The sequence below is a fragment of the Anas acuta genome, chromosome 6 (genome assembly GCF_963932015.1).
Source record: "Anas acuta chromosome 6, bAnaAcu1.1, whole genome shotgun sequence".
Lineage (NCBI taxonomy): Eukaryota > Metazoa > Chordata > Aves > Anseriformes > Anatidae > Anas > Anas acuta.
In genome coordinates, this window is record NC_088984.1 from 1905113 (window position 1) to 1929597 (window position 24485).

The following is a 24485-nucleotide window of genomic DNA, read 5'->3' on the forward strand; positions in this document are numbered from 1 at the left end:
CTTCCTGTGGCTGGCTGTGCAGTAGGTAAGCATTTACAGCCTGCCCTGCATTACACTGCTCAGGCACCAGCACAGGTGGGGGAGCCTCCTGAGTCAGAGGTGGGGCCCAGACCCCGCTGTGTTTTAGCACCTTTAGCCCTGTGATCCATTAATTTATTGCATTCCTTTGTAACTCATTTATATGTTTTGTTCTTACTGCATTTGCTGGCAGTAAATTTATTTATGCATTACGTGGAAAAATCCTTGGGACTTGTTATTAATGCTCCATCTTACGTTGGGTGGGATGGCTGCGAGTCGCTTCCAGCTTGTTTTCTTTTCATTATTCACGGCTTTTGACTCATCACAGTCCTCCTAACTGGGTTTCACGTGGAGTGATTGCGTGTTCTTTGTTTTATAATCTGATTTAAAGGCAAATTCTCAGATACAGGTACATAAAAGTGGCTTGTTCCGCATCCCAATTCCCCTTGTGTAGGATACAGGAGGGCACTCCCGCTTTGTCTCTCGCCAGCTCACTGACAGACCAGTGAAAATGGAAAAGGGTCATCCGCCTTCCTTGAGTTAAAGAGAAGGCTTCACAGGCTCAACTTTTCTCCTGTTTGACTCTGGGCTGATTCACTTACCTCGGCAGCACAGCTCTGCCTGAAAAAGGAGGGTGTGTGCTGGAGGACCAAGCTCCCAGGGCAGGCAGTGCTGCTCAGTGACTCAGACGTGACAAAGTCTGCTCCTCAGATGTCTAAATATGGCCCTTCCTCACCTGCCAGCAACGTCAGCTTTAGTTTAACCATCTGGGAGGAGAAGTGCTGGTGCTGCTATGACTCGGCTGTTCTGTATGTCCCAAGACTTGCTTTAACTTGTGTTATTTCTGGCGTTGTGTAAAATCATCTAGGGGATGGGTGAGGGTTGGGATGGGGAGAGGCGAGCTAATGTATTAAGTAGAAGAGCAGAAGCTGTCTGCAAGGGTGTGCAGTAGTGTAGGCAACAGAAAACATTGTTCAGTTACCCAGCGTTTCTCTTTCGTTGTTCTTTAATGATACCAATGTCTGCCTGATGTTTATTGTATTTGCACTTTGGAATGAAATGCTGCTGTAAACCACGCGTGGCACGATGAGAATGTAACTGCTGTGGTTTTGTTCTGTCCTCTGTTCTTACCCCTAGGATATCAATAACGAGAGTGACGGCCGACATTTCTCTTGCTAAGAGGTCTGTTCTAAATAATCCGAGCAAGAGGGCAATAATCGAGCGGTCAAACACGAGATCCAGTTTAGGTGAGACATTGACACAGATCTGATGCTGAACACGGTTGCTTACTGCGGGAAAGTGACAGGATCTCAGCCTCGGAGATGTCACCAGTCCTGCAATTCTGAATGTGCCGACAGCGTTTCAGTGTTGAGCTCTGAATTTCACATACTCTGCTGGGAGACAAGATTTGCCCAGCCGAGGAGTGACAACAGAGCAGAGTGTACTCTGTCAGCCTCACGTTGGGCAATGCCTGGGCTGGAGCAAGCCCTGGTACAGCTATTGTAACATCTATATTGATATTAGCCAGAGCTGAGTTAGAGGCCTGCAGCCAGAAGGTGGGTTCAGGGCTGTTTCCTCCCAGAGGGGAGTTGGCCTCACAGTTCCCTCTTCTCAGGCCTGGGCTTTTAATTCCACATCACAAGGTGCCAAGGAGCTTTCACCTTGTCCAGCCAGGAAGGAAGAAGGTTCTTGTTTCTGACCCTGGAGCTGGGTTTTTAATTTCTTTTTAATTATTATTATTATTTTTTTTTAATGCTGAATAGCTACAGCTTAAATTTCGTGAGATTTGAGAGCAGAGGTGAGGGTATAGGTCCTCCCACTCTCCCCTTACAGTACCATGACTTCTGGGCTACCCTGTCCTGATAAATCTTATTTCTTTAACAAGGCATGGAAATTTGTGTGTAGTATACACATACCAGTAACCTCTTCTCTGGGACACCATCCCAGGAGGTAGGATGGGTTATTTTTTAATCTTTCCATGAAGAAAAGACACTTAAACCTAGTTCTCTGATATTTTGATAGACTGTTTGAACTTGAGGTATAGGAGGCAGGGCTCTTCACCTCCACTTGGTATTCTAGTCCAGGAGTAAGCACCCCCAAAATGATGAACTGCGAGGGGAGTACTACATCTTCTTGGGCCTGTGACCATACATTGCTCTGAGGAGCAGTTCTCAAGCAAGAAGAGATTTCTTCTAAGAAATATCACTGCATCGCTTGCTGTCAAAAAAAAAAAAAAAAAGTAGACTCCTAAGATATTTAGCAGGTTTGGGAAATATGCCTGAGTTTATTTTGTGTTAATTGGAACATGCGTTTAATTGTAGTAGGTATGTATTTTCAGACAACCAAATTGTTTCCAAGGTAACATTAACTAAACAACAACAAAAAAAAAGCCCTTAAGTAACAGGTTATCTTCCAGAAATTACATTAATTCACATATGGAGTTCATGCATTGAGTGCTTACAGTCCGTGAAGCTAAATGGGTGATGGTGTTTGTGTAAGCAATGCCGTGGTTGAATGGCTTTTTCCCATTTTGTTTTCCTTTTCCAGCTGAAGTACAGAGTGAAATTGAAAGAATCTTTGAGCTGGCGAGGTCTTTACAGCTTGTTGTCCTAGATGCTGACACTATCAATCACCCTGCACAACTTATCAAGACATCTTTAGCACCAATTATTGTCCACGTTAAAGTGTCTTCTCCAAAGGTAATGTATCTGACTGTTAAATTACCTGCGTTTGAGTTTTGAAACAGCTGCATGGCATTCCTGGAGGCAGGAGAGCATTTTTTTCTTTGCCCTTCCAGCAGTAGCAGCAATACAGACAAACCGCTTGAGGCTCAAAGATCCTTCTGGAGCTCTGTCACTGCCACTTTTTGCCTCCAGAAGTGCGTCAAAAGATGACTAACATCTGTCACGTATTCACTTCTTTTCTCCTCTTCTCTCCCTGGAGAGGAAGGAGTTGGTCATGTAACTATTTTTCTTTAAAGTTGCCATTTACTTTTTCGCTAATACCGCCTTTGGCATATTGTTCATGAAGATGCTAATCAACACTTCACAGTCATCATTTTCCCCTGAAGCAGGTGTTGATTCTCCCTATTTTATCCTCTCCCGAACTCTCTTGCTCATTTGGAGATGCCACTTAAAAAGAAAGATGGGTTCAGTGCCTGGCATCGCAGAATAGTTCACATGGCTGCCCGCAATGGTGAAAGCTTTCAGGATGTCTTGTAATTCTTTGAGGGAGGAAACACAGTTATTTCACAGAAGACGTGGAAACAAATGAAATAATTTGTATTTCCTTAAGACAGTCATCCTGGTCTACACAGGATGGAACTGAGCACAAACTGGTTATGTTAGCACAGCATGTTACCTGACCTAACTTACCCTCCCAAGGCCAGATGCATTTAGAATTGTTTCTGAAGCTTATTTTATATTGACTGAATTCCCTTGGCTTACTGTCCAAAGGAAATCCGTTAGGTCTAAGTCTCAGAAATGTCCACCAGGTGTACGAGCACTTGTTTGAAAAAGTGATTTTGATGAAACTCCCACAGAGTTCACATCCAACAAAGACTCTGCTGGCTTAGCAAATCCTTTTTAATTGCTAGCACGCAGATCACGTTCTCTCTAAATCCAGCCCTTGCCACTGAGATGCTGCACGATTTCTCAGATCTCTGTGTTGAGCTCCTTGCAACATCTGTCCTAGCCCACACTGAGCCAGGGTAACTTTAAATGGAGTCATTCCTAACCTGGCTTGTGTAACACGGGCCGGGTGAGCAGCTCAGCTGGCACATCTGCAGGAGGCACGGCTCCCAGCTGGGACCACAAGAGCAATCACTAGCAGCTAAGGCTGGGGAGGGGGGGAGACAAAACAAATTTTCATATAAGTGTAAGTGGATAGAAAGAAAACATCTGCCTCCATCTGACAGTTCACACGTTCCTTTAGGACATGCCTTTTTTGAACATTGGTGTAAACTTCCTTTTTGCAATAATGGTTATTTTTACACCAAATAACCTGTCTCAGATCCTTCACTGTATTTCCAGGTGAGTGGGAAGCAGAGGGAGGTCCCTGTTGCCTAACAACAAATGACACCAGTGAATATTAGAGGAATTGCACCATGCTATTACCTGGTGCTAGAGATCTGTTGTGCCTCGTATTAAGGGAGCCACTGCCCTGAAAGGCCTTTCAGTGAATACAAGCCAAGTGATTGAACTTCACCAAATAGCTTGTTGTGTGGCACCACGAGCTGCTGGGATGCTCCAGCAGGACCTGCTCTGTGGGGTCAAGCTGAGCTGGGACCTGGAGGGCAGCGTGGGAGCGAGCAGGGTCACATCTGCACCTGAAGAGGTGAAGAGTGACATGAAGAGAATAAAAGGTTTTTGTTTTTTTTTTCAGATCTAGGACTTGACATGGGACGTTTAATGCAATTTCTTCTCTCTGCCCTCCCTCAACCTTAACGTAGCCCTAGGCAAGGCAGCCAGCGATAAACTAAAAAATTCCTCAGGGCCAAATTCTCTGTGTAGTTCTCAGTTTCCCTTGGCAGCCCCTTTGCAGCCATCCTACCCCACCACAGCTGTAGCTCTGGGATGTCTCTGTGAGCTTCAGACAAGGCACCCAGCCCTTTGAGCAGTGTAGGTGATCAGGGAGTGGCTGCCTGAGCTCAGACACAGAAAGCAGGCACACAGAAGGAGGGCGCAGGCAGAGGCATCCCGTGAGGAGTACAGCTTGGTGGGCCAGCCAACCTCAGGCCCTGGGAAGGCTACAGAGAAAATCTGGGAAGCCATTTCCAGCCACGCAGGGGACAAGGAGTTGATGGGGAGCAGCCGGTAGAGATTTACCAAGGGCAAATGATGCCTGAGCCACCTCGCTGCCTTTGGGCAGAGATATGACCCTGGGGAAACGATGAGCTGTAGGGCCTTGTAGGTGCTCCAGGGCACTGCTCAGGGGTGCAAAGTCCAGCTGGAGTCTGGGGCCAGGGTAGTTCAGTGTCTGTGAACAGCCTGGGGACGAGATAGGGAACGGGTTCATGGGAAATACCAAAGGCTGGGGCAGGCTAACGTGCTGCTGGCAGGGCTGGTACTGGGGGGCAGCTTGCAGGCTGGCACAGTGAGCTGTCAGCCACCTCCCAGAGTTCACCAGAGACAAACGCTGAGTCCTGAGGCGGGGCTGGAGTTAAATCCCTGCCCCGAGCCAGCCCGGGGCTGACGGGCTGGGGAGCAGCTCCGCAGCTGGGGGTCCTGGTGGGCAACCTGTCAGTGAGCAGCGAGCCTTGCAACACAGACAGCAGCCACGTGCTGCTCGGTGTGAGCAAACTGCTCAGTCCTGCCCAGGGAGGTTGGGGGATTGCCTTGGATGGGTTCAAAACTCAGCTGGCAGACTGAAGCAATCTGATCATCTGGCCTTCCTTTCAGTAAGGGCTTGAAACAGAGACCTCTAGAGGTCCTTCCAACTTAAAAAATGCTCTCCTCTATGTTCCTGTCATTTTCCTTGAGATTTTACAGAGAAGTAATTTAGATTTTCCTAACTGTTTTGCCTCTGAATGTCAATGAACATAGTGGAAGTAAAAAAAAAAAAAAAAAAGAAAAAAAAAGAATACAAACTGTGTGGTGTAAAATACCTTTTGGTCCCAGAATGTACCTTTGAATAGACGAAGTCACAGCATTATTGCTATGCAGCACAACATCCTTGTTTATGTATATATTACATATATATTTTTTGTGGTCTTTCAGATTACGTTTGTCACAAATAACCTATTACTTAGAGCAGAATAAATTAAAATCACCATTTCCACTGCTTTTAAAATACTTGCAAGGGATCAAATGTGATGCGGAAAGAATCGTGCACAGCTTTCAGAGAGGTTATCAGCAAGGTTCATGCTTATATGCTAGGACGATGTTTTATCAATTTTGTTAAATGTAACGGAGAGCTTCTGAACTTGTTAATCCTCCAGTGGGATGTCAGTCTGAGCTTTGTGGAGATGCGTGGTTCTTAAACTCACATTTTCCTCTTTTCCCCTATCAGGTTTTGCAGCGACTGATTAAATCTAGAGGAAAGTCACAAAGTAAACACTTGAACGTTCAGTTGGTGGCAGCTGATAAACTTGCACAATGCCCACCAGTAAGTACAGAAGAAAGGCTAAAGAACTTGTCATACGTGGAGTTTTAAAGATTTCTGCCATGTTGGTCCTTTATTGTAGCTAGGTTCACATGCTATCGCTTCGCTTCACAGTGATTCAGACAGCCCTGCAACTGCAACCCTAGAGCAGCTTTTATTGCTAAGAAAGAAAAGCGTTTGCTACTTTCTTCACAATTATCTCAGAAGCTGGGTTTACTTTTATCTTTGACAAGCTGACAGGGCAGAAATGACGTGGTAAAACTGAACTTCCAGCAGCGCATTAGCGAGTTGCATCATTCGAGGAGCAGCGCTGGCTCAAGGCGCTGAAGGGCCAAAGTCTCCGAGTCCTGGTTTGAGGGAAGCTGCGGAGGAGTTTCCTTGAGCTGCGTAGTGAGTCCAGCCCACTGCCCATGTGGGTGAGTCCTGCGTGGGTGCACACACGTGTGCCCTCAGCCTCCTGACGCAGCAGCACCAGGGAAACTCTTCCGGGTGCTTCACCCGAGCCTGGTCACTGCTCACAGACCTGTTCCCGATACCACCTCGAATCACACTTCTTAAGGAGCTGAGGTCCTAGATACTTGGCAAGGCAGGCAGGTACTCTGCAGGAAACTGTACCAGGCAGCTCAAACTTGTCTTTATTTTTGAAAACTAGACTTGTTTTCCATGGCAGAGAACACTATGCAGTGGAAACTGGCTTGGCTGAGGGCTTGCTTCTACAGTGTGATCGCATTGATCTGGTAGTGCAGAGGCTGCTGTTCCTACCAGGAAAATGATCAGCAAATGCAGCCTGTGGCTTACCATCTTTCTCACACCAAAGCACTGTGAGGAGAATCAGAGAAATTCAGACCAGGCACCAGGAAGGGTTCTGTGATCGTACTCTCTGACTTAAAATTTCAGAGAAAACGAAGTTCAAACAGCTTTTGTTCTGGAGTAATGACCCACAAGGGTTTATTTCCATTAAACTTTGGTTTTGTATGCTTCTTAGGATACCAGACTTCACAGACTCCTCCTCTTGAGTCTCCACGGGCCATAAACAGATAGTTCAGGTACTTCTGGACATTCCTCCTACGTATAGCAAAGATGAGCAAAGATGGTGCTTTCGAACTGTTCCCCTTGGTAGGATTCAGCAGAGCCACATCTCCTTTACTCCAGTGCTCTCATGTCCAACACATGTCCCAGAGCATGTCCCAGATACAAATTGAGGAGTAGTTGATGTAGATCTGTCAGAGTGCTTAATCTTGGGGGTTTTGCACGATGTTTGAGTGTTTTGGGTTTGAAAAGCCTCGTTTCTGCCCTTTCTGCCAAGGGCAGCACCACTCAGAGCGTCCGGTTACAGTAACTGGAGACTGTTCCTTGTCTCGTCCTCATTTCCCTCTTCGAGCAGCACCGAAAGCTGCTCAAACCACCCCGTTTCTTCTGGAGCAGTTAGCTATGTTGCGCTTTTCACGTGTGATTTTTCTACTGAATTGCTATGTCTTAAAACAATGACAGAGAATTCCTGTGAGGCACTCAGGTCCAATTAGCTAAACCAATGTTGTACACTTTCCTGTAGTACAAAACAATTCCTGTGAAGGTCTGTGTCTGCCTTCCCAGCTCCTAGGGGGTGTGAGCCAAGGGAACTGCCCCTGCACCTGTTAGAATCCGGCTGGTGCTGTTTGCACTGCGCTGTCAGCAGGAGCTCGCATGCACAGCAACCTGCCACACATTTTTCATTCATCACATTTTGAAGGGTTTATTTATTTTTCCACCTGCACAGAGGAACCCGTGTGCGTTTCACAGCCTCAGTTGCTCTTTTGTGCAGTCATTTCCTCTTGCTCCCCTGGGATTTGCTCACAGCAGTTGAAGTGATGCAATAGCTGCGTGGCTTGAAAGGAGGCAGCGTGCAGCACGGGCTGCGTGTTGCAGCTTGTTCCTCCACCATAGCACTGAACGCTGTCCCAGGATGTAGTAAAGTCTGCCTTAATACCCAATCCTGCGGTTCTAGTTTGTTGCCCAAGACAACAAAGGGACCCCACCCGGATAAGAAAAGTGTTCCCAAATTGTTTGGGGAGGGTAGAGCCTAGTCTGTCACGAGCCAAACACAAGATTTTCAAGACAATCCCCACGCGATACAGATATACACAGGTGAAGTGCCTTGCTATACCAGGTCACATTTCAGAGCCAGACCCACGAGCTCTGCCTTCAGAATTTGTGTTTTCCTTAATTAAGCTTTTTAACCCAGCGTTCAAATTATCTGGTAAAATCTGAAATGAAATTGCTGTGAATTCACACTGAAGGCTTGCGTTACGTTAATGTGTTAGCCAGAGTCCGTGGTGAAGCCAGCAGGACCTTCCTAACCACATTTCACTACTGTCAGAAAGTGTTCATTTTTGCTCATGAGTGTTTAGATTTGGTTGCATTTAAATTGAAGGACCGAGTTGATTCATGATTTAATTAACTATAGGTACACTGCTAAGACCAAAGACATCCCTGTCTGTCTTCTGCACTGTGACCTGCTTCATCTGTGTTGCGGCTCAAATTCCTGCAAGAGCATTAGTTGTTTAAAGTGAAGATATTTGAAAACCATAAAAGCCACACTTTTTTTTTTTTCATTTGCTGCAAGTCAGTCTTAAGTAATCAGATGGTGCTGTGTGTCTAGACGTTACAAAAATAGCTCTCTTTTTGGCATATTTAAGTTCAGGAACTGCTTTCATTATTAATTCCTTGCTAGTCTTTCACTGATGCTGCTCAAGCCAGGGCTAAGCATGCCGCTCGCTGCGTGGCTCTGTTCAGCAGGGACATTGTATGGCTCAGAGAAACAGGAACCGTGCTAATCATGCAGCTGTCAATATTCTGGACGTATACATTTCATTATGATTGTTGTTACTACGTTTGGATTCATGCCAGTGCTAAGAGAGGGTACATATCCCTCCGGTCTATGTGACATAACCTAAAAAATACCATAATTCTACCCTAAAACTGAAACACATCGGTATAATGAAAAATAGCAATAGGCAATTTTAGTTTGTGTTGCTGACGGGGTAACACACTTAGAACATTTTACAGTGGCACTAGAGTGAACCAAAAGCAATAGCAGAGGACAATGGCTACTGAAAAGATACAGGAAATATCTCTGTATTAAAGCATATCACTTAAGAAATACTAATATATCAAAAAGCTTACATGATAAATGTTTTATGCGTGTAGTAAAACGCTGCAGTCAATACATTGCATTTCAAGAACTGGGAAGAAATTGCTTTGTTCCATGAGCCTTACAAACAAGGATCTTTTACAATTATTCTTCGAACTCTCTTCTAACTCCTCCCAGATACATAGAAATAGAACCAATGCAGTTTAGCTATGAGCAGAGCTGTTAAATGCAGGAAAAAAGCTCCTCTCTTTGCAGAGAAAAAAATGCTTTCTTTATAGTTTTTCTCTGTAAAAGACTGTAGAGCCCTGGAATCTGGATCCTGCCAGTTTTGCAGCTTTTCCAGGTGACCTTGAAGTGGCAGCCTGAGAGGCTCGCCGGTACCGTTCCTACGGTATCGCAGAGTTAATTGTTGAAAAGGTGACACTTCCACTGCGGCTGTTGGAAGTTCTTCCCTAATTTCCATTTAATTGAGATCTCTGTCAAAATACCAGATGAAGCCGTGTTCTGCCACAGAGCTGCGTGGTTTAAGTACTTTAGGAGCTAGAGTTTTGGCTGGTGCTGTGTTGAAGTGCATGAGGCTGCTACCCCATTGCGAAAGAGGCTGTAGGTAGCAGCAGTGCAGTTCCCATCGCTGCTCACTTTGCAGCAGGCTGAGCTGAGCCTGTACAGCACCTTGTGAGCCCCTGGAGTGTGTCAGGTGTGTACACAGAGGAGCAGAAGAAGGAGCAATAAGCACTGAGTTCAATGAAAGGACGCAGTGTTGGGAGTATTCATAGCACTGCAAGTGAAAGGATGTTCCATACTTGCCAGCAGGGGAGGAGACATTTCTCTACCATGCTGATAAGAAAGAATAAACCAGTAAAATGGTTTTAGCATTCAAGTAAGTGCTGGAGCAGCCTTTTGGGCAGAAGGTAGGTGCAAGACAGAGATTTCTAATAACCTCCTGATGCGGCTGGTTTGTTACGCTGGAGACGTCAGCTCTGTGTCCACTGGGTAGCTGTATGAATCCGCTGTGGTTGGTATCGGTTACTCAGCACCTGCACCACCTGCACTTGTCGTTTCCTGTGAGAATCTCACGATAGGTTTTTTCCACTAGGGTGAGAGTCAAGATTAAAGACAAGGTACAGCAATTCACTGCTGAAAATACATGTATAGCAGCGGAAAAGCTCTTACATGGCCTGGCAGATCTGAGAGCAGCTACAGGGCTGTCTGTCTAGCTAGGCACAAGCAGGTTGTTACACACAGTGTGTGGAGACAGACTGAAGGGTTGCTGGCTGTGCTGTCACAGCGGTGAGCAGCAGGACTGCTGACAGATCAGCGTGCTGCATCGCTCATCTGCAAACCTCTGCTAGGGGCACGAGTCGCTCTGGAAGTGCAAGCATGCATGAGTCTTGGGTTCAACACCAACGTAAGCATCCCTGTGTTACTCTGGCCAGTAGCTTTAGGTCCTGCCTTCTGTTGTGGTGGGTTTTGAGCACAGTGAATTCATTCATGCAGTCCCGTGCCCTTGAGCGTGGCGACTCTCACTGAAAGGATTTGGTGAATTCTGAGAGCTTTGGCTTTTGATCACCATATAAGCCCACTCACATCGTTTTCCCTTGCAATTGCCGTGCTCTCATTGCTATTTATTTAATTCTAAAGGCTTAGCATGATGAGAATTGTTTAACATCTCTCATTTCTTCCATACCATTGTAATGAACTGAACTTTGTTGTTGTGATCAGGAAATGTTTGATGTAATTTTGGATGAAAATCAGCTCGAAGACGCTTGCGAACACTTGGCAGAATATCTCGAGGCATACTGGCGTGCTACTCACACCACCAGTAGCACACCCATGACTCCTCTTCTTGGGCGAAATTTAGGATCCACTGCACTTTCACCATATCCTGCTGCAATCTCTGGACTACAGGTATGAAAACACATTTCAGCCCCAACAGCAGTGCAGCTCAGGTATTCTTTTTTTTATTATCTCTGGGAAAATGGTGTAACATAGAGCATCATTCTTATTTGTTTCATTATTATTGTTCACTGGTTGGCCACAGCCAGCAGTAAGAGGCCCTCAAAATAGAGGCCTGTAAGCAGTGGAGACGCAGCTGTGTGCTGAAGTGCTGGGACTGTTCTGGCTTTAATGGGAACTGAAATGGCCATAAATTTTCTGGCAAGGAGCTAGTTCTTGAGGAGGGGACAGACGACACTGTCGAGTGGCATTATAGTCGTATTAAAAAATTTTGAACCCTGAAAAAATGCTGGCGAAAATGAGATCCTCTCAGATTGAGAGTAAGCAGCTATGATTTGTCACAGCAGTTGAGCTAACAGCTATTACAGTCGAGAATGTAGAGCAGTTTTGGTCCCATTGCTGTTCCGGTCCCATTTTGTTACCCTCATAATTCACAAAACATTCACTGTTGGGTGAAAAACTTCCATGTTTGTCTCTCGTATCAGCAAAATGCCTTCACCTGTTTGAGTTTCTTTGAGTGTGAATAATATACATCTCTTACCCATTGAAAAAAATTCTGACCATTTTTTTCCACAGGCATAGCTCAAAAACGGCTGAACTTTGAAACTTCAAACGTGGCATGTAAATAGTCCTTAATGAGAAGTACGTGCTTTACTAAGTTTGAAAACAGAAAATGTTTTTGAAGTAATAGTTCTGAATGCTTGAACGATCAGGATTGCAGTGAACTTTTAAGTCTGAAAGTTTCAGAAGGTGTTTTGTGTGCGTGTGGCTTTTAGGAATGTGCACTTCCTAATGTATGTCAAAAGCAGAGCTGAACAAACTGCCTCTAATGAATAATTCACCTGACAAATTTAACTTCTGTTCTGCTTGTAGAATATCTGGAAGCAGGTAACAATTTTGAAGGAAACAATTCTTTGTTCAGTGTTTTCAAAAAAAAAGCTTTTTTGTGTTTTTTTTTTTCTATTTTTTTTTTTCTGTGGGTGAACTGCACTTCACAGAAGGTGCATGGGATTTGATACTCACGTTTCTAATGTTGTGCTTGATTTTATTAGGATCAGTAAGTCACTGTTTCCTGACTGGCTGAATGCACAAACACTGTTCTGTTACTAATAAAGCGCACATGTAAAATGTTGTTTCCATTTTCACTTGCCTTAAAATTTCAGTTTTCCATCCCTTCATGACAATAAAATCCCATCTGTAGAACTTTCACCTCTTCAGTTTCATTTTGAAAACTGGGTGTATCCACAGAATTTTTTTCAGGCATTTATTTCTCTCTGATCAATGGACACCAGCAGTGACTGTGAAATGTTGCTCCATTTACTTAGGGAAAACTCACACTGAAGATGAAAATCACCCCTGTGCAGTGGGCTGGCTGAAGGTATGCATCACTTAATCCCCACTTCACCCTACTTGTGAAGGCTTAGATGGGACTTGACTGGTGCTAGTACTCTGCAGAGGGGTAAATTTCTCCCTGAGTGAATGCTGTGCCCATCTAAAGACAGCAGCATTTGCCTTTCAGTGCCACTCAAGTGTTGCAGCCCATTTAAGGAGTTCTGGTGTTTGTACGTGCTCATCTTATAGACTTCCACCACCTGAAGTGCTTGTCCTCCTAAAAGATGTGTCCTAATTCAAACCTTCGGAAGGATTTGCATCAGTTTTAAATGCAGCGATGTGATGGTGGTGATTAAAGCACCCACAGGAATCCTAGGAATTAAACTAGCGTAGGTGATTATGATAAATTAAGAACTTTTACTTATGACCTTGTGACTCCTTCTTGGGGAACTGAATATCAGAAGCCCAGGGCTTTTTATACCAGCCACACCTGAGAGTGGTGCAGATCCGCTGGGACAATCTGATGGCATTTTACCTAATCAGGACTTGGGAGTGTTTCTTTTTTAACTCGATTGCCATTTGGAGTTCAGCTTATTGAGAACTGAAACTTCTGATTTAACTTATATCTTCCGCAAAGGACGTGAGGGTGCAGTTAACTGGTGTGTGTACAGCAAAGAGCAAAAGGGAGGAGGGTTTGCTCAGCAGCACGCTCCAGCTGAGCCCCACCGCAGGGGCTGTGTCTGGTGCACCTGCCACTTGGCCCTTGGTTGTGACCTTGCCTAACAGGGAAAGATGTTGGCGTCCAGCTGCGTGTGCTTGCAGGTAGGAGGGAGGTGTGTTGTGGAAGGAAGAGCAGGTTTTGTCATCGCCAGCTCCGAGGGGCCAGTGGTTAGCCCTCGTGGCTAATCTCTGGTTAGGCCTAGATTTACATAGTTTGGGCTAATTCCAGTGAATGACCTTAACCCTGTAGTTCAAGTCTTGGGGAATGTGTTTCTTAGGCCCCCCAGGACTTGCATTTTAAGTCCACAACTGAAGAAAATGCAATCCAGCTTATGGTGCAGATCGTGCTGCACCATCAAAAGTTAGGTGGGGCATGACAGCAGCATGCAGCCACAGCACGGTTCTGCCACAGTTGCACAGTCTCAGGAGGTAAATAGTGGGCTCAGAATAGCTACACAGTCACAGCAGGGAAACAGAAAGGGTTCAAGAAAAGAGGAGGCTGCATCCAGAGAGGAAATTACTGCAGGGAAGATAGAGGGCATGAGCACAGGTAGTTAAAGTTGCCCTTGAAGAAAATACGTGGACTTTGGCGTACGATCACTGCTAAAAGATGGTGCTAGAAGGAAAACTTGGGGATAGCGTGGTAGGAGTTGCTGCCCAGTAATGGAGTGTGTGACTGTGCAGAACGGCACCTCTGTGTCCGCTCACCCAGGGGCTGGTGTCTCCGAGTAACCTTGGTAACATCGATCCACGTACGGGGATGGGACATCCGATCTGCTCTGCTGGAAGTGGACACCCGCCCGCACCGATACTTCCCCATGCAGACAAGCCTTTTAGTATAAATTATGCAGTTAAACAGTTGCCATGGAGAGGTTGTAGCAATAGGAGGAAGGTTTTGTAGCACAGAAAGCGTCGTCCGAAATTTCAGAAGCGAGAGGAGGAGACGGTGCTGTCTGTGCCTGTGAGCAGGAGGCCCCGCGGGGGCAGCCGTTGTGGCACATTCTGCTAAAGGACAGAGCAGCAGAGTGACTTTGGGGCTAGAATCTAGGGAGGGAGAAGCAGTGACTGAGTTTGTTCTGAGAGTATGGACGGCTGGAATGCTGAGAGGTTCAATGTGGTGACAGTAAACAGAATGTTATTTCTGCATAGGCTACTTCTTCATCGTGCCAGTTCACTGGCAAAAAAAAAAAAGCAAACTAATCAACTAATCTTGTCTGTATGTAATGCGTTATCCATATGGGAATGTGAGGATAGCAGAGGCTAAATCTTTTAATTATCTCAGTAAAAGATTTTCTGTCGCCTTATTTAAAATTTTTATTATGTTTTAGTTGGAAGAACTTGTTAATATTTTAACCATCCCTCAGCTAGATAGCTGCCCATCAGTTGTTTGGTCCTGGGGAGGTTTTTAAATAGGGCTCAGAGAGCTGCACCTTTAAAAGCAACAGGAAAAAAAACCCTCTCCAGATGTTTTGTAGAAATACATAGGTCAATGATGAACTATTTCTAAGCAGAATAGAGGCATGAATGTAACTATGTTCGTGATCAGAGAAAAGTGATAAATGCTGAATACATCAGCTCACTTTTCATGCTAAATGGCCTGTAATATTTAACAAGGTGAATACCATAAGAAAAAAAAAAAAAAGCATTATAATACTATATATATATAGCTACATTATATATATATATGCATATAAATACATATAATAATCAGTCTGCTTTCAGCTCTAGGAACCAGACTGTTGTTGTGACCCATTCCTGTAAGCATACAGGTTTTAATATAAAATGAATTACTCAAAAGTGGATGGATTCTGAAAGACCTCAGAATAAGTTTCAAAACTAGCTTGAAAATACAAAATACTCTTTATTTGTACTAATGCTTGGATTCTTTGACACTTGTAGAGCCAGCGTATGAGGCACAGCAGCCATTCTGCAGAGAACTCTCCCATTGAGCGACGAAGTCTAATGACCTCAGATGAAAATTATCACAATGAAAGGGCTCGGAAGAGCAGGAACCGCTTGTCTTCCAGTTCCCAACACAGCCGAGATCACTATCCTCTAGTGGAAGAAGAGTACTCTGACTCATACCAGGACACTTACAAACCCCATAGGAACCGAGGATCCCCTGGAGGATATAGCCATGATTCACGACATAGGCTTTGAGTTCAAGAACCCGGGGAAAAATAGTATTCATCAGTTGATAACTTGCCATAACGTAGCTAGGAAAACCAATTCATCTTAATTTGGCAGATGTAATGCGGTCATACTGAGGTTACAATCTGCTGTCATTTGATGTTAAGTAGGGGACAAAAAAAGTTACCATGCCCTTACGTTTATGCCCGATCATATAGGTTGTATTTGGGTTTTGTTTTTTTTAGTACAGCATTTACATTTATAGCCATGCCTTTTCTTGTCATTAGATATTAGGCACATCAGTTTGTAATTTAGGATACTTATCAAGGCACTTATAAAATAATTTCCTGTGCTGGAAATTCCAAATGACCAGTTCCAGTTGGAACCAATTTATAAGCCAATTCCTGTTGGAATTCGGGTGAATTGACTGGAAAGTCGACTTGAGCATGTTGCAATCAATTGAAAAAAATAAAATGAAAAATCTGAAAATTACAAATCACTAGGAGCTGGAAAGTCAGCTACAGTATTTGTTTGCTGGAAGCTCAATTTACATTTAGAGTTAGAATAAAAGTATTTTATTCTAGAATAAAAGTATTTTATTCTAACTACTTACTTCCAGAACGGCTTTTTCAGACAAACCAAACAAACAATTTATTGAGAGTGCCAAATATCACAAATTATTGCAGCAGTTACAAAATACTTTCCAGTTTGAAATTATTTTTTGACCTGGCATGAGTGTTGCAGCAAAATGATTTCTTTAGTTTAGCCAGTACTGGCATTTGTGTTGCAGTCAGCAAAGATGAACTATGACAGGATCAAGGGAAATAGGAACATGAACAAACGTAGGAATGGTTTGTATGGTTAGAGGTTGAGAATAGGCTTTTTTTTTTTTTCTCTCCTTTCGCTTACCTGAATATAGCTAGTAGTCCCAAAACAGAATATTGGTGGATAGATAAGTAATTTTTTCTCCCATTTTTACTATTCTGCCTTTTTAAATGAAAAACAATACACTTTTCTTACCCAGTATGTAGACTACCCACATTCCAGTACGTCTGAGTACCTGTTTGTTACATCTTTCAAAATCCATCTTTGAATGTCTGAAAATTCCAGCATCGCACAAGAATTCTCCAGAAGAACATCAGTTTAAATTTCAGTAGTGAAATCTGAGGGAAGGGGGCGGGGTTGAACACTCATAAAGTATCAAAAGTTAAAATAGGAAATTGGTCAGAATTAGCTTGCAATAAAAATGGAGTATCAGATAAAAAAAAATCTGCTCACATAAAGTTGTAGAGCTGACGTTTTTAATTCAAAGAACTATGATAAATCTTTGGAGATACTGCTGCCTTACTTCTTAATGATCACTTCTTCTCACCCACTGAGTCTTCATTTCTTTTTAAATAGATAAACTTACGTGATCAGACCTTATGTCTTACATCATCAGTGAAGCCTTAGATCCAATATGATGGAAAAAGTTACCAGAACTGACAATTTTGTACAACACACTGATGTCTTTAAGCAGAGACTCCTAAAGCTCCACACTGCATGCATTTTCTAAAATTGACAGAACTATGCCGAACGTGCATTTTTTATGCAGGTTCATGGCAAAACTATTTTTGCAAAAAATGAGGATCATTGACTTTTGTATCCGCTTCTTTTCTTCCCAAAAGCGGGCTTTAAAAGCATGTAGCACTAACTGAACTTCCTGAATACTACAGTTTATTCTACTTTCTGGACCAGTTAACAAAGATCACTGAGATTTTCCACCACCATTGAGTCTGGTTATCTTCTTGTTGTTAATAACAAGAAAAGTAATTCATCTCATATCTGGTGTAGCCAAAAATGATGTACATCTCTAGCAGCATTAAAAAATCGTGGATGCATGATTAGTTTTTTAAACAGTTCTTCTGCCTAAAAGGCATCCTTAAACATTACTAGGTGATTCAAATGGGCCAGTTACCAAGAAAAAATTTAGAATACCTGCATCCATTGGAGTAGTAGAGTTAAGAATGGACACGACAGACCTGATCCCGTTTGATTTTCTCCAACTAAATGCCTGCAGATTCCAAAAGCGCATTTAGGGTGAGAAAGCACCACGAGATCTGGTCTGGGAATGGTAGCTTCAGCTGCCTTCTCTAATATTTTCTGCTATAGCACAGTGGAGCATTCTCCAGTAATTTTTACAAATCTTTATTACATGTACAGCACACATACCTGCATGAGAAAGAAGGCATTAGGCAAAACATTTTTTCTATAAGCTTTAATAAGTTTCTTGTTTGTGTGCATTAAAGTATTAATTGCAAAGGATGCACTGAGATGTATAAAGCTAGATTAGACAGCTGTTTATCTTTATTCTGTAGTAGCATTAGGGATCAGATCATTTAATTGCTTGAAGATATTTGCATTTTAATGGCAGGTAGCTGCGGAGCACCTACATATATTTTCTAGTAAACGAGGTTACTGCTTTATCATTTCCTAGACAAAAATGGCATTTATTTCTAGAGCCTTTTGGAGCCTTGTTTTGAAGTCTTCCATGTCACGCTAGTAAAGGGAAAGATCTACACTACACATATGCATAAATTCCATCACCTGCAGCATCTGAAGTGCCAAAACTACTTTCTTTGTTCTAATAAATCGATCTCGTGAGGGAAGTCATGTATTGTCTTGAAGGAACCTATCAAGTTCCTTTATTATATGGGTTTAAGTTTACTTTACTATTGTATGTAATTAGTTTACCCTCTTCTCTCCCACTGTCCATTCCATTTTAATATAAGAACTCAATTATAAAAGATCCAGCAGATCTCATTGCTTGGTGGTTTTTTTATTCTTTGAAGATAGATATATCTTTAAGTACAAATATACTGAACATGCTGATAGATTATTAATTTATTCTAGATACGAGCTACTGGAACTCTTTCATTTTTAAAAATAAATTATTTTTAGGAAACACAGTAATCAGTAACAGCTGCAATGTTGATCAGGACATGTTAACTCATAGTATTTGTATTAGAACTTCAGCAATGCTAGCCAGCTGTATTGTGATTTATTATGCAATGGCGCTATATAAAATTGTGAAGTTCATGTATTCCTCAATGAATACGACTAATTTTCCAGTCCTCATACCATTTCTCTTGCTATTAAAATATTATTACCGTAAAGATCAGAGTTCTGTTCCTAAGCTCTGGCTTATACAGAGAATTTTAGAAATGTTTATATTTTTTTTTTGTTACATTTTGTTGTTTTTTTTTTTTTGTTAGGACACTTTTGGATTGCTGATAGTTTGCCCAATAAAAGTGATATGGCAGTATTAAGGTCTAAAGACAATATATGTCAGTGCATTCATGTGCTTGTGAATGGATTAGCAAAGTATTTCAAAAATCTTGTAGCCCCTTTAAAGACCATTCACTGTTAAATTCTTAATTCAAAATATTTCCTTTTTGACAAGTTGTATTTAACAGATGTACAGGTTCTTATACTTAGCTCCATGGCCGAGCAGTTATCCTATGGGATGTGCACCTCACAACTGACGGTGTTTTCTCAGTGAGTATAGTATGAAATTGCTGTTTAAAAGGGAAGACAATTAAAGCCGTTCTACGTCAAATTTTAGTTTATAAATAGTAGGCCAAATTCTGTGATCATTTTCTAAACGTGGTGGGCTGGTAAAAATCAGTCGAGCACCGCTAGTGCAGCGTGGCCCTACACCTAGATTTTCCTCTGAAAAATTGTCTTACCGTGGAAATGAGGTGGCGCCCCAGATTCTGTACTTGCTAAGCAAGAGGAGTTCGTGAAGCACGCCCCGTGTCTCGCTAGGCACACCACTTCTCATTGCCGAGCCCACTTCTGGCACCGCGTCTTTCTGGCTGGCTCTGAGCGACCCAGGCACGCCAGCAGGCATGGGGCGGAGGGCGCTCGGTGCCTCCAGCAGGGCAGCTGCCAGCACCCATTCGCAGAGCGTTGCTGGTGGTTTCTGCAGATAGAAGAACATTTTACTGTTTTCTTTCTTTCTTTCTTTCTTTCTTTCTTTTTTTTTTTTTTTTTTTCCTCCAGGTTTGAAAGCTTCTTCTGAAGTTGGTATTTGGGGGTTTAACCTGTTGTGTCCCTTGCTTTTAAAATGTGGTTTAGCACGTATTTGTGGAGTGAAAATTACAAAAAGGAGGACAGGTGGCTGTAGGAACAAGAAAATGATGGTAGCTACTCTAGATGTGCATAGGCCCTTAAGCTGCAGTTCAGTTTGACTGCACATCTTCTGAATTCAGTTTGGTCTCAGTGCTGTAGACTCCTCTGAGACCCCCCAAAACCTCTTTCCCACTATCACTCTACTATTTCCCAAGATAATATTGCTAATACTGTTACCTTAGAGCATACTAATTTGAGTAAATCAGGGCTTTCATTAGTCACATTTGCTTTAGGAATATATTAAATGTGTCCTCTGGTGTATTTTGTTTTCCAAGTTCAGTGCTTTTTAAGCCTGTACTTGATTCCACAGCCTTCACATATTTAAAGAAAAAAATAATTAAGAGACCACAAAGGAAAAAAAAAAAAATCAAAATCAAAATCTGATGCATGTTGTGTAAAATACCGCTTAGACAAATCTATTTTCTCTCTTAAAAGTCATTACTTTAAAATTAGGTCATCCGCCCCAGTTGGTGTTAAAGCAGGTTTAGCTACCTGGCGTTTTGCTGCCGTGTCTTTTGATGCAGTCACCTCCCAGTCCTTCAATTCTTGCTTCTCCAGAGAGTAAGAAGACTGCAAGGTACTGTAACGTAGCCAACTTTAGCTTTGGGGAAATGAAGTTAGCGCTATTGTTAAAGTGAGACCAAAAGAGAGTACGTTATATGAAGAGCAGCTATTTGAATAACCTGTGTTAGATTGTTATTCGAGTGCAATTTATTTTATAGAGAAAAATAAAGGGACATTTTAATAATGTTGTGAAAGGAACTAGCTTGGAAAAGAGCTGAGGATTCTGCTTAGTATCCAAACTTTTGTTAGGCTGGAGACAAAGGTTTTCTCCCTGACACAGAATCCGTTTAAGTCCAGAGCAACAGTCTGCTCGAATCATACACAAAACTGGGGAGAAGGTAGAAATTATTCTGAGGCAGATAAAAGAGCGTGTCATTCCTTCTATGACTCATAGCCAATTTCTCTGAATGTGGCGAGGCGGGGCGTAGCGCTGCCTTGGTCTCCGTGGTGTTTCTAGACTCACCTTTTCCCCTCAGACGTCTTGGCAGTGCGGGACTGTCTGGACTGGGTCCTGCTGCTGACACCGCGTTTGACTGCCTTGTCTGTAAACGTCACATACCACAGATCACTTGCCTTACAAGTATTTCCTGAAAAACAAAATAGAGTAAACTTGGTGCCAGAGTCCCCTTTGATATTACTCCTACTCTGCAGAAGCAGTAGAAAATCAATATAGTGAGGAAATGTATTGTACAGTACAGATTAGTGTATTTGCCAATGATGTAAAAACAGAGCAAGGGAAAAGAAGCACATTTGTAATAGCACAAAGTTACAGTTAGTCCACTATTGCATTGGGCATTTTATTTTTGAAAAACTGGGTAGATCCTTTGATCCAGCATCGATGGATTTACTGCATTTTCAGTCGGTTTAACTCGTTGCCTGATCCTCCAGCAGTTCATTCCTAAGGCCTTGCATTTTGCATACGTGACTTGATTTTTCAACAACTTCTATTCCCTCCGTAGTAATTAACGAAGAAAGGACCTTTTAAAATTACAAAGTCCGCTGCCTTCATTTCTGCCGATTTCCTCCTCCAAGCTGAAACTCCGTGCACGTAAGCAAACTTCCAGTTACGGCCAACGTATCGATGGTGGCAGGTGACTGCTGGCGGTACCCAAGGTCCACGACAAAGCGCTCCCGGTGCCCTACTTGGGGCCGTAACGCTACCGTGTGCGGGGCCGGGAGGTGCAGGAGAGAAGAAGGGCCCACCCGGCGCGCTGGGACACTGCTGAGAGTTTAAAACCGAAAGGCAAGCAAGCTTAAGGAACATGTGCATGGGCTCAAGGTGTGTTGGCATTGGCAGCAGGCCTGGCTCTCCTCCCGAGCAAGCAAAGTCAGTGAGGTTGCACAGGAGCAGCACGGGGAGAGTCAGGCAGTGCAACCATGTGTCTGCATGAGGAACGGAGGGCTACAGAAAGAAGAAACGAGCACTCGAGCTGCAAACCCTGGACCTTGGGCTTCTCAGCTGCCAGCAGATCTGCTGGTCGCTGCGCCTGGATCCCAGCGATGGCTTGGCCGAGCTGCCCCAGCCTCGCCGGGAGCCAGGTCAGAGTCACCGTGGTGAAGACATCACTGCCTCTGCCGGAAAAGATACCCCAAAATGTACGTTTTCTGCTGATTTGCCCCTTTCTGTTCTTACCTCTATAGATACTGTCTGTGTAGCATTCGACGAGGCATGCTGGGTAAAACATACTATGCAAATGTGTACAGTGCTGCATGCTCTGCTCTCCCTCAGCTTTCAGTGGCTTTCCAAGAAAAAAAAAAAAAAAAAGTGTTGTTATTTTTGTGATCAGAATCATTTAAAAAAGACGATGCAGACTGCATGCTGGTAGTATCCTCATTTCTATGGATTTGTTTTATGGAATTTAGATGTACAAAACCGACCTGCATTACAATAACTTTTCTACAATAAATCAAAAACTACAAACAACGTTCAAAAGTCTTCTGAGTCTCTGTGTTCAGTACTCAGGACTGGGAAAATGCAGAGGAGTCACGAAAACAGTTGAGAACGTTGTGGCATTTTTATTGTTTAACGATAGTTTTTGGAAACAGCTTCAAGTGTTAGCATTTTTAGTCCAAATTAATGAGATTCTGGAGAGAGACGTGCATCTGCTCTGAGATGAACGAGGTTTATTTTTGAATCTATCTGCTCTTAAATAGTCGCAACCCAGAAGTACAGAGATCTGTGTGATATCTCACTACTCCATCAAGAAATAAAATGCTTTCGGCCAACTGCTCAGCTGAAGGATTCTCGAGAACATTAATGGTCTTTCAATCCAATCCCCAAGATGATCGCATATCAGTTTAACGTTTGTTCCTAGAAAGAAACTCTTATCAGAATAATGTGAGGTATTAAGGAGTGAAGGAGTAATTGAAGCAAAACCAAATGCTGTTTATAGTGTCTTGAAAGCAAGAAAGCACTGGAAGGTGCTGCCTTTAGCTAAATCCAAAAAGCAACCGCAGGAGTGGAATTACAGGGCGAGCTCCCTTCTGGAGTTGTTGGGGAAGCCAACAGATTTCTTCAGAGTGAGTAAGAGCAGCCCAACCAAAGGCTGTGACCCTCTGAACCTGAGGGGCTGTGCTTTCAGCAGGCATGGCAGTGGGGGACCAAGTTGCACAGCGTTGCATGGAGCCCACCACGGGCTGCTGCTTGCTCTGCCTCCTGCCACCCACCTCCTCCTCGGGCGCCGGGGGCTCCTCTTGCATTTGCTGGGCTGATGGCACCTGCAACAGCCACGGTGTTTCTGCAGCCTTCTGGGGCTGCCTTCGACGGGAAGAAATACATTCAGCAGGTAAGCTGTGTAATTAGGATGTGAATCAACCCCGACTTTTATGTATCTAGTGCATGTGCAGGGGCTTAAATGTTTATGAATTGAATTACCTTGTCTAACTGTTCAGAATTAGACAGAAGCATGTGAGTTTTAATCAAAGCTGTTTAATTAAGAAACCACACCGCAGGCTGGCAGCGCGCTTCTGACCTGTGGGGGTATGCGAGTGCCCCCAGTCTGCTTCATGGTTACCTGGAGCAAGACGTACACGACCTGACAAAGGCCTTTGGAATGTCCAGGAGGAAATTGTGTAATTGTATTTACAAAAAGCCGCACCGATTTCCATTCCTGGAAAGCTTCCACCAGTTATGGCAAGGCTACTGCTAGCGCTATCACGTAGGAAAGCAGCAGTGCAGCGAACGTTGCACCAGGCCATCGTGCAGTCATCTTAGATTGCAGCTGGACTACCAGAGGGAAGCAAGGGATGAAATCCTAACAGCTTCCTAGTCCTAAAATACACCGTGTTTTCCTTCATCTTGTAAAAATGCCACCCTTTTCTCACAGTGGCTGGGTACAGACAAGCGGCATGGCAGGACACAGGGCGCTGGCCCCAACGCCCAGCACCGCCTGCTACAGCTCTGGCAGGTGCTGCTGCAGCTTACACCTTGCTTCAAAAAGCCACAGGGTCTAGCAAGAACTAGGTAGAGGGAAAAAACAATGCCTTGCTAGTTAAAGGTTCGAAATAACCATGTTTTGCTACCTTCTCGCCTACTTCGGTCACACCTACCTAACCCTGGGACGAGCCCACGGGTTTCGGAATCACTCGGTGTTTACACCGGGGGACTGCTGGTAGAGATGTACCGCGGCACCGAGCTTCTCCACTGAGGTTCAGCAGCGAGGACGAGTAGTTCCTCTGCAGGCTGAATGCCGAACTTGCCGAAAGGAGCGGCTGCACTGCCCTGCTGACGGTCACAGCCCAGCCCAGTGCCTGCCGTGCTGACGTGGGCAGTGGCGGCTCCTGCCACGTGCCTTGGTTTCTCTTTCGCCTTCCCCGGCCAGCCGGGAGCTGCAGGTGCTGCACTCGGACGCCCTTCCTTGCCCTAAGAGGAGGACCTGAATCTTGGTAACTTCAGCAGCTGGGCAGCAGGGAGGTGTGTTTGTGCACTGTGCTTACACACAATAAAGTCTTGCTTTTTTCCCCAAGTCATGCTGCTTGCTGTGTCCGAGGTTAAAAATGAGGTCATGTCAAAACAGGGAACCAAAACTGCACAGAGCAAACAGCTTTCCTCCTCAAAGAGAGGCTTTTTTTCCCGGCCTGCCGGCGATTGTTCACCAAGCAAAGCTTTCAGACCGGCTGGAAGTGGCTGGGCTCACGCAGCGGAGCCTGTCTGGGTTTCCTGCCATTTAGGCAGCCGACCCTGCATTGCTGGAAAGAAGCGTGAAGCAGGAAGGCCACAGACAATAATATATTGTATCCAGTTATTTTCGACCTGGATGACTACAGATGTTACTGGTGCAGCGTGGGATTTATTTGTATCCGATTAAAGTTGTAATATTGAAGCTCATTATCAGGATGTTCATTTTCTTCAACTGCAACA

General features: G+C 43.9%; 1 protein-coding gene and 1 long non-coding RNA gene across 9 annotated transcripts in view; one reads left to right on the forward strand and one right to left on the reverse strand.

Annotated features, from left to right (window-relative positions):
• The window catches only part of CACNB4 (calcium voltage-gated channel auxiliary subunit beta 4), a 65431-nt gene extending 47246 nt beyond the window's left edge, over positions 1 to 18185 (forward strand). For 4 of the 7 annotated variants that reach the window (XM_068686931.1, XM_068686932.1, XM_068686933.1 and 1 more), the window contains 5 exons: positions 1156 to 1265; positions 2566 to 2717; positions 6028 to 6123; positions 10973 to 11158; positions 15158 to 18185. In XM_068686931.1, coding sequence (XP_068543032.1) covers positions 1156 to 1265; positions 2566 to 2717; positions 6028 to 6123; positions 10973 to 11158; positions 15158 to 15418 — 805 coding nt within the window. In that variant the 3' untranslated portion in view covers positions 15419 to 18185. Of the gene's footprint in view, positions 1 to 1155; positions 1266 to 2565; positions 2718 to 6027; positions 6124 to 10972; positions 11159 to 11782; positions 11849 to 12531; positions 12585 to 15157 lie in introns of those variants that run through there. The other 3 variants (XR_011097984.1, XR_011097983.1, XM_068686934.1) reach the window with 3 other exon arrangements.
• Positions 18186 to 18583: 398 nt separating this feature from the next.
• LOC137858765 (uncharacterized) lies at positions 18584 to 24457 on the reverse strand. Of its 2 annotated transcripts, none has more exons than XR_011097985.1 (4): positions 23675 to 24457; positions 21759 to 21864; positions 20589 to 20712; positions 18584 to 19352 (listed from the first exon to the last, which is right to left on the reverse strand). It is a non-coding gene; the product is annotated as an uncharacterized lncRNA (long non-coding RNA). The 2 variants fall into 2 exon arrangements; XR_011097986.1 differs by lacking the exon at positions 23675 to 24457 and adding an exon at positions 22793 to 23664.
• Between the last annotated feature and the right edge of the window lie 28 nt (positions 24458 to 24485).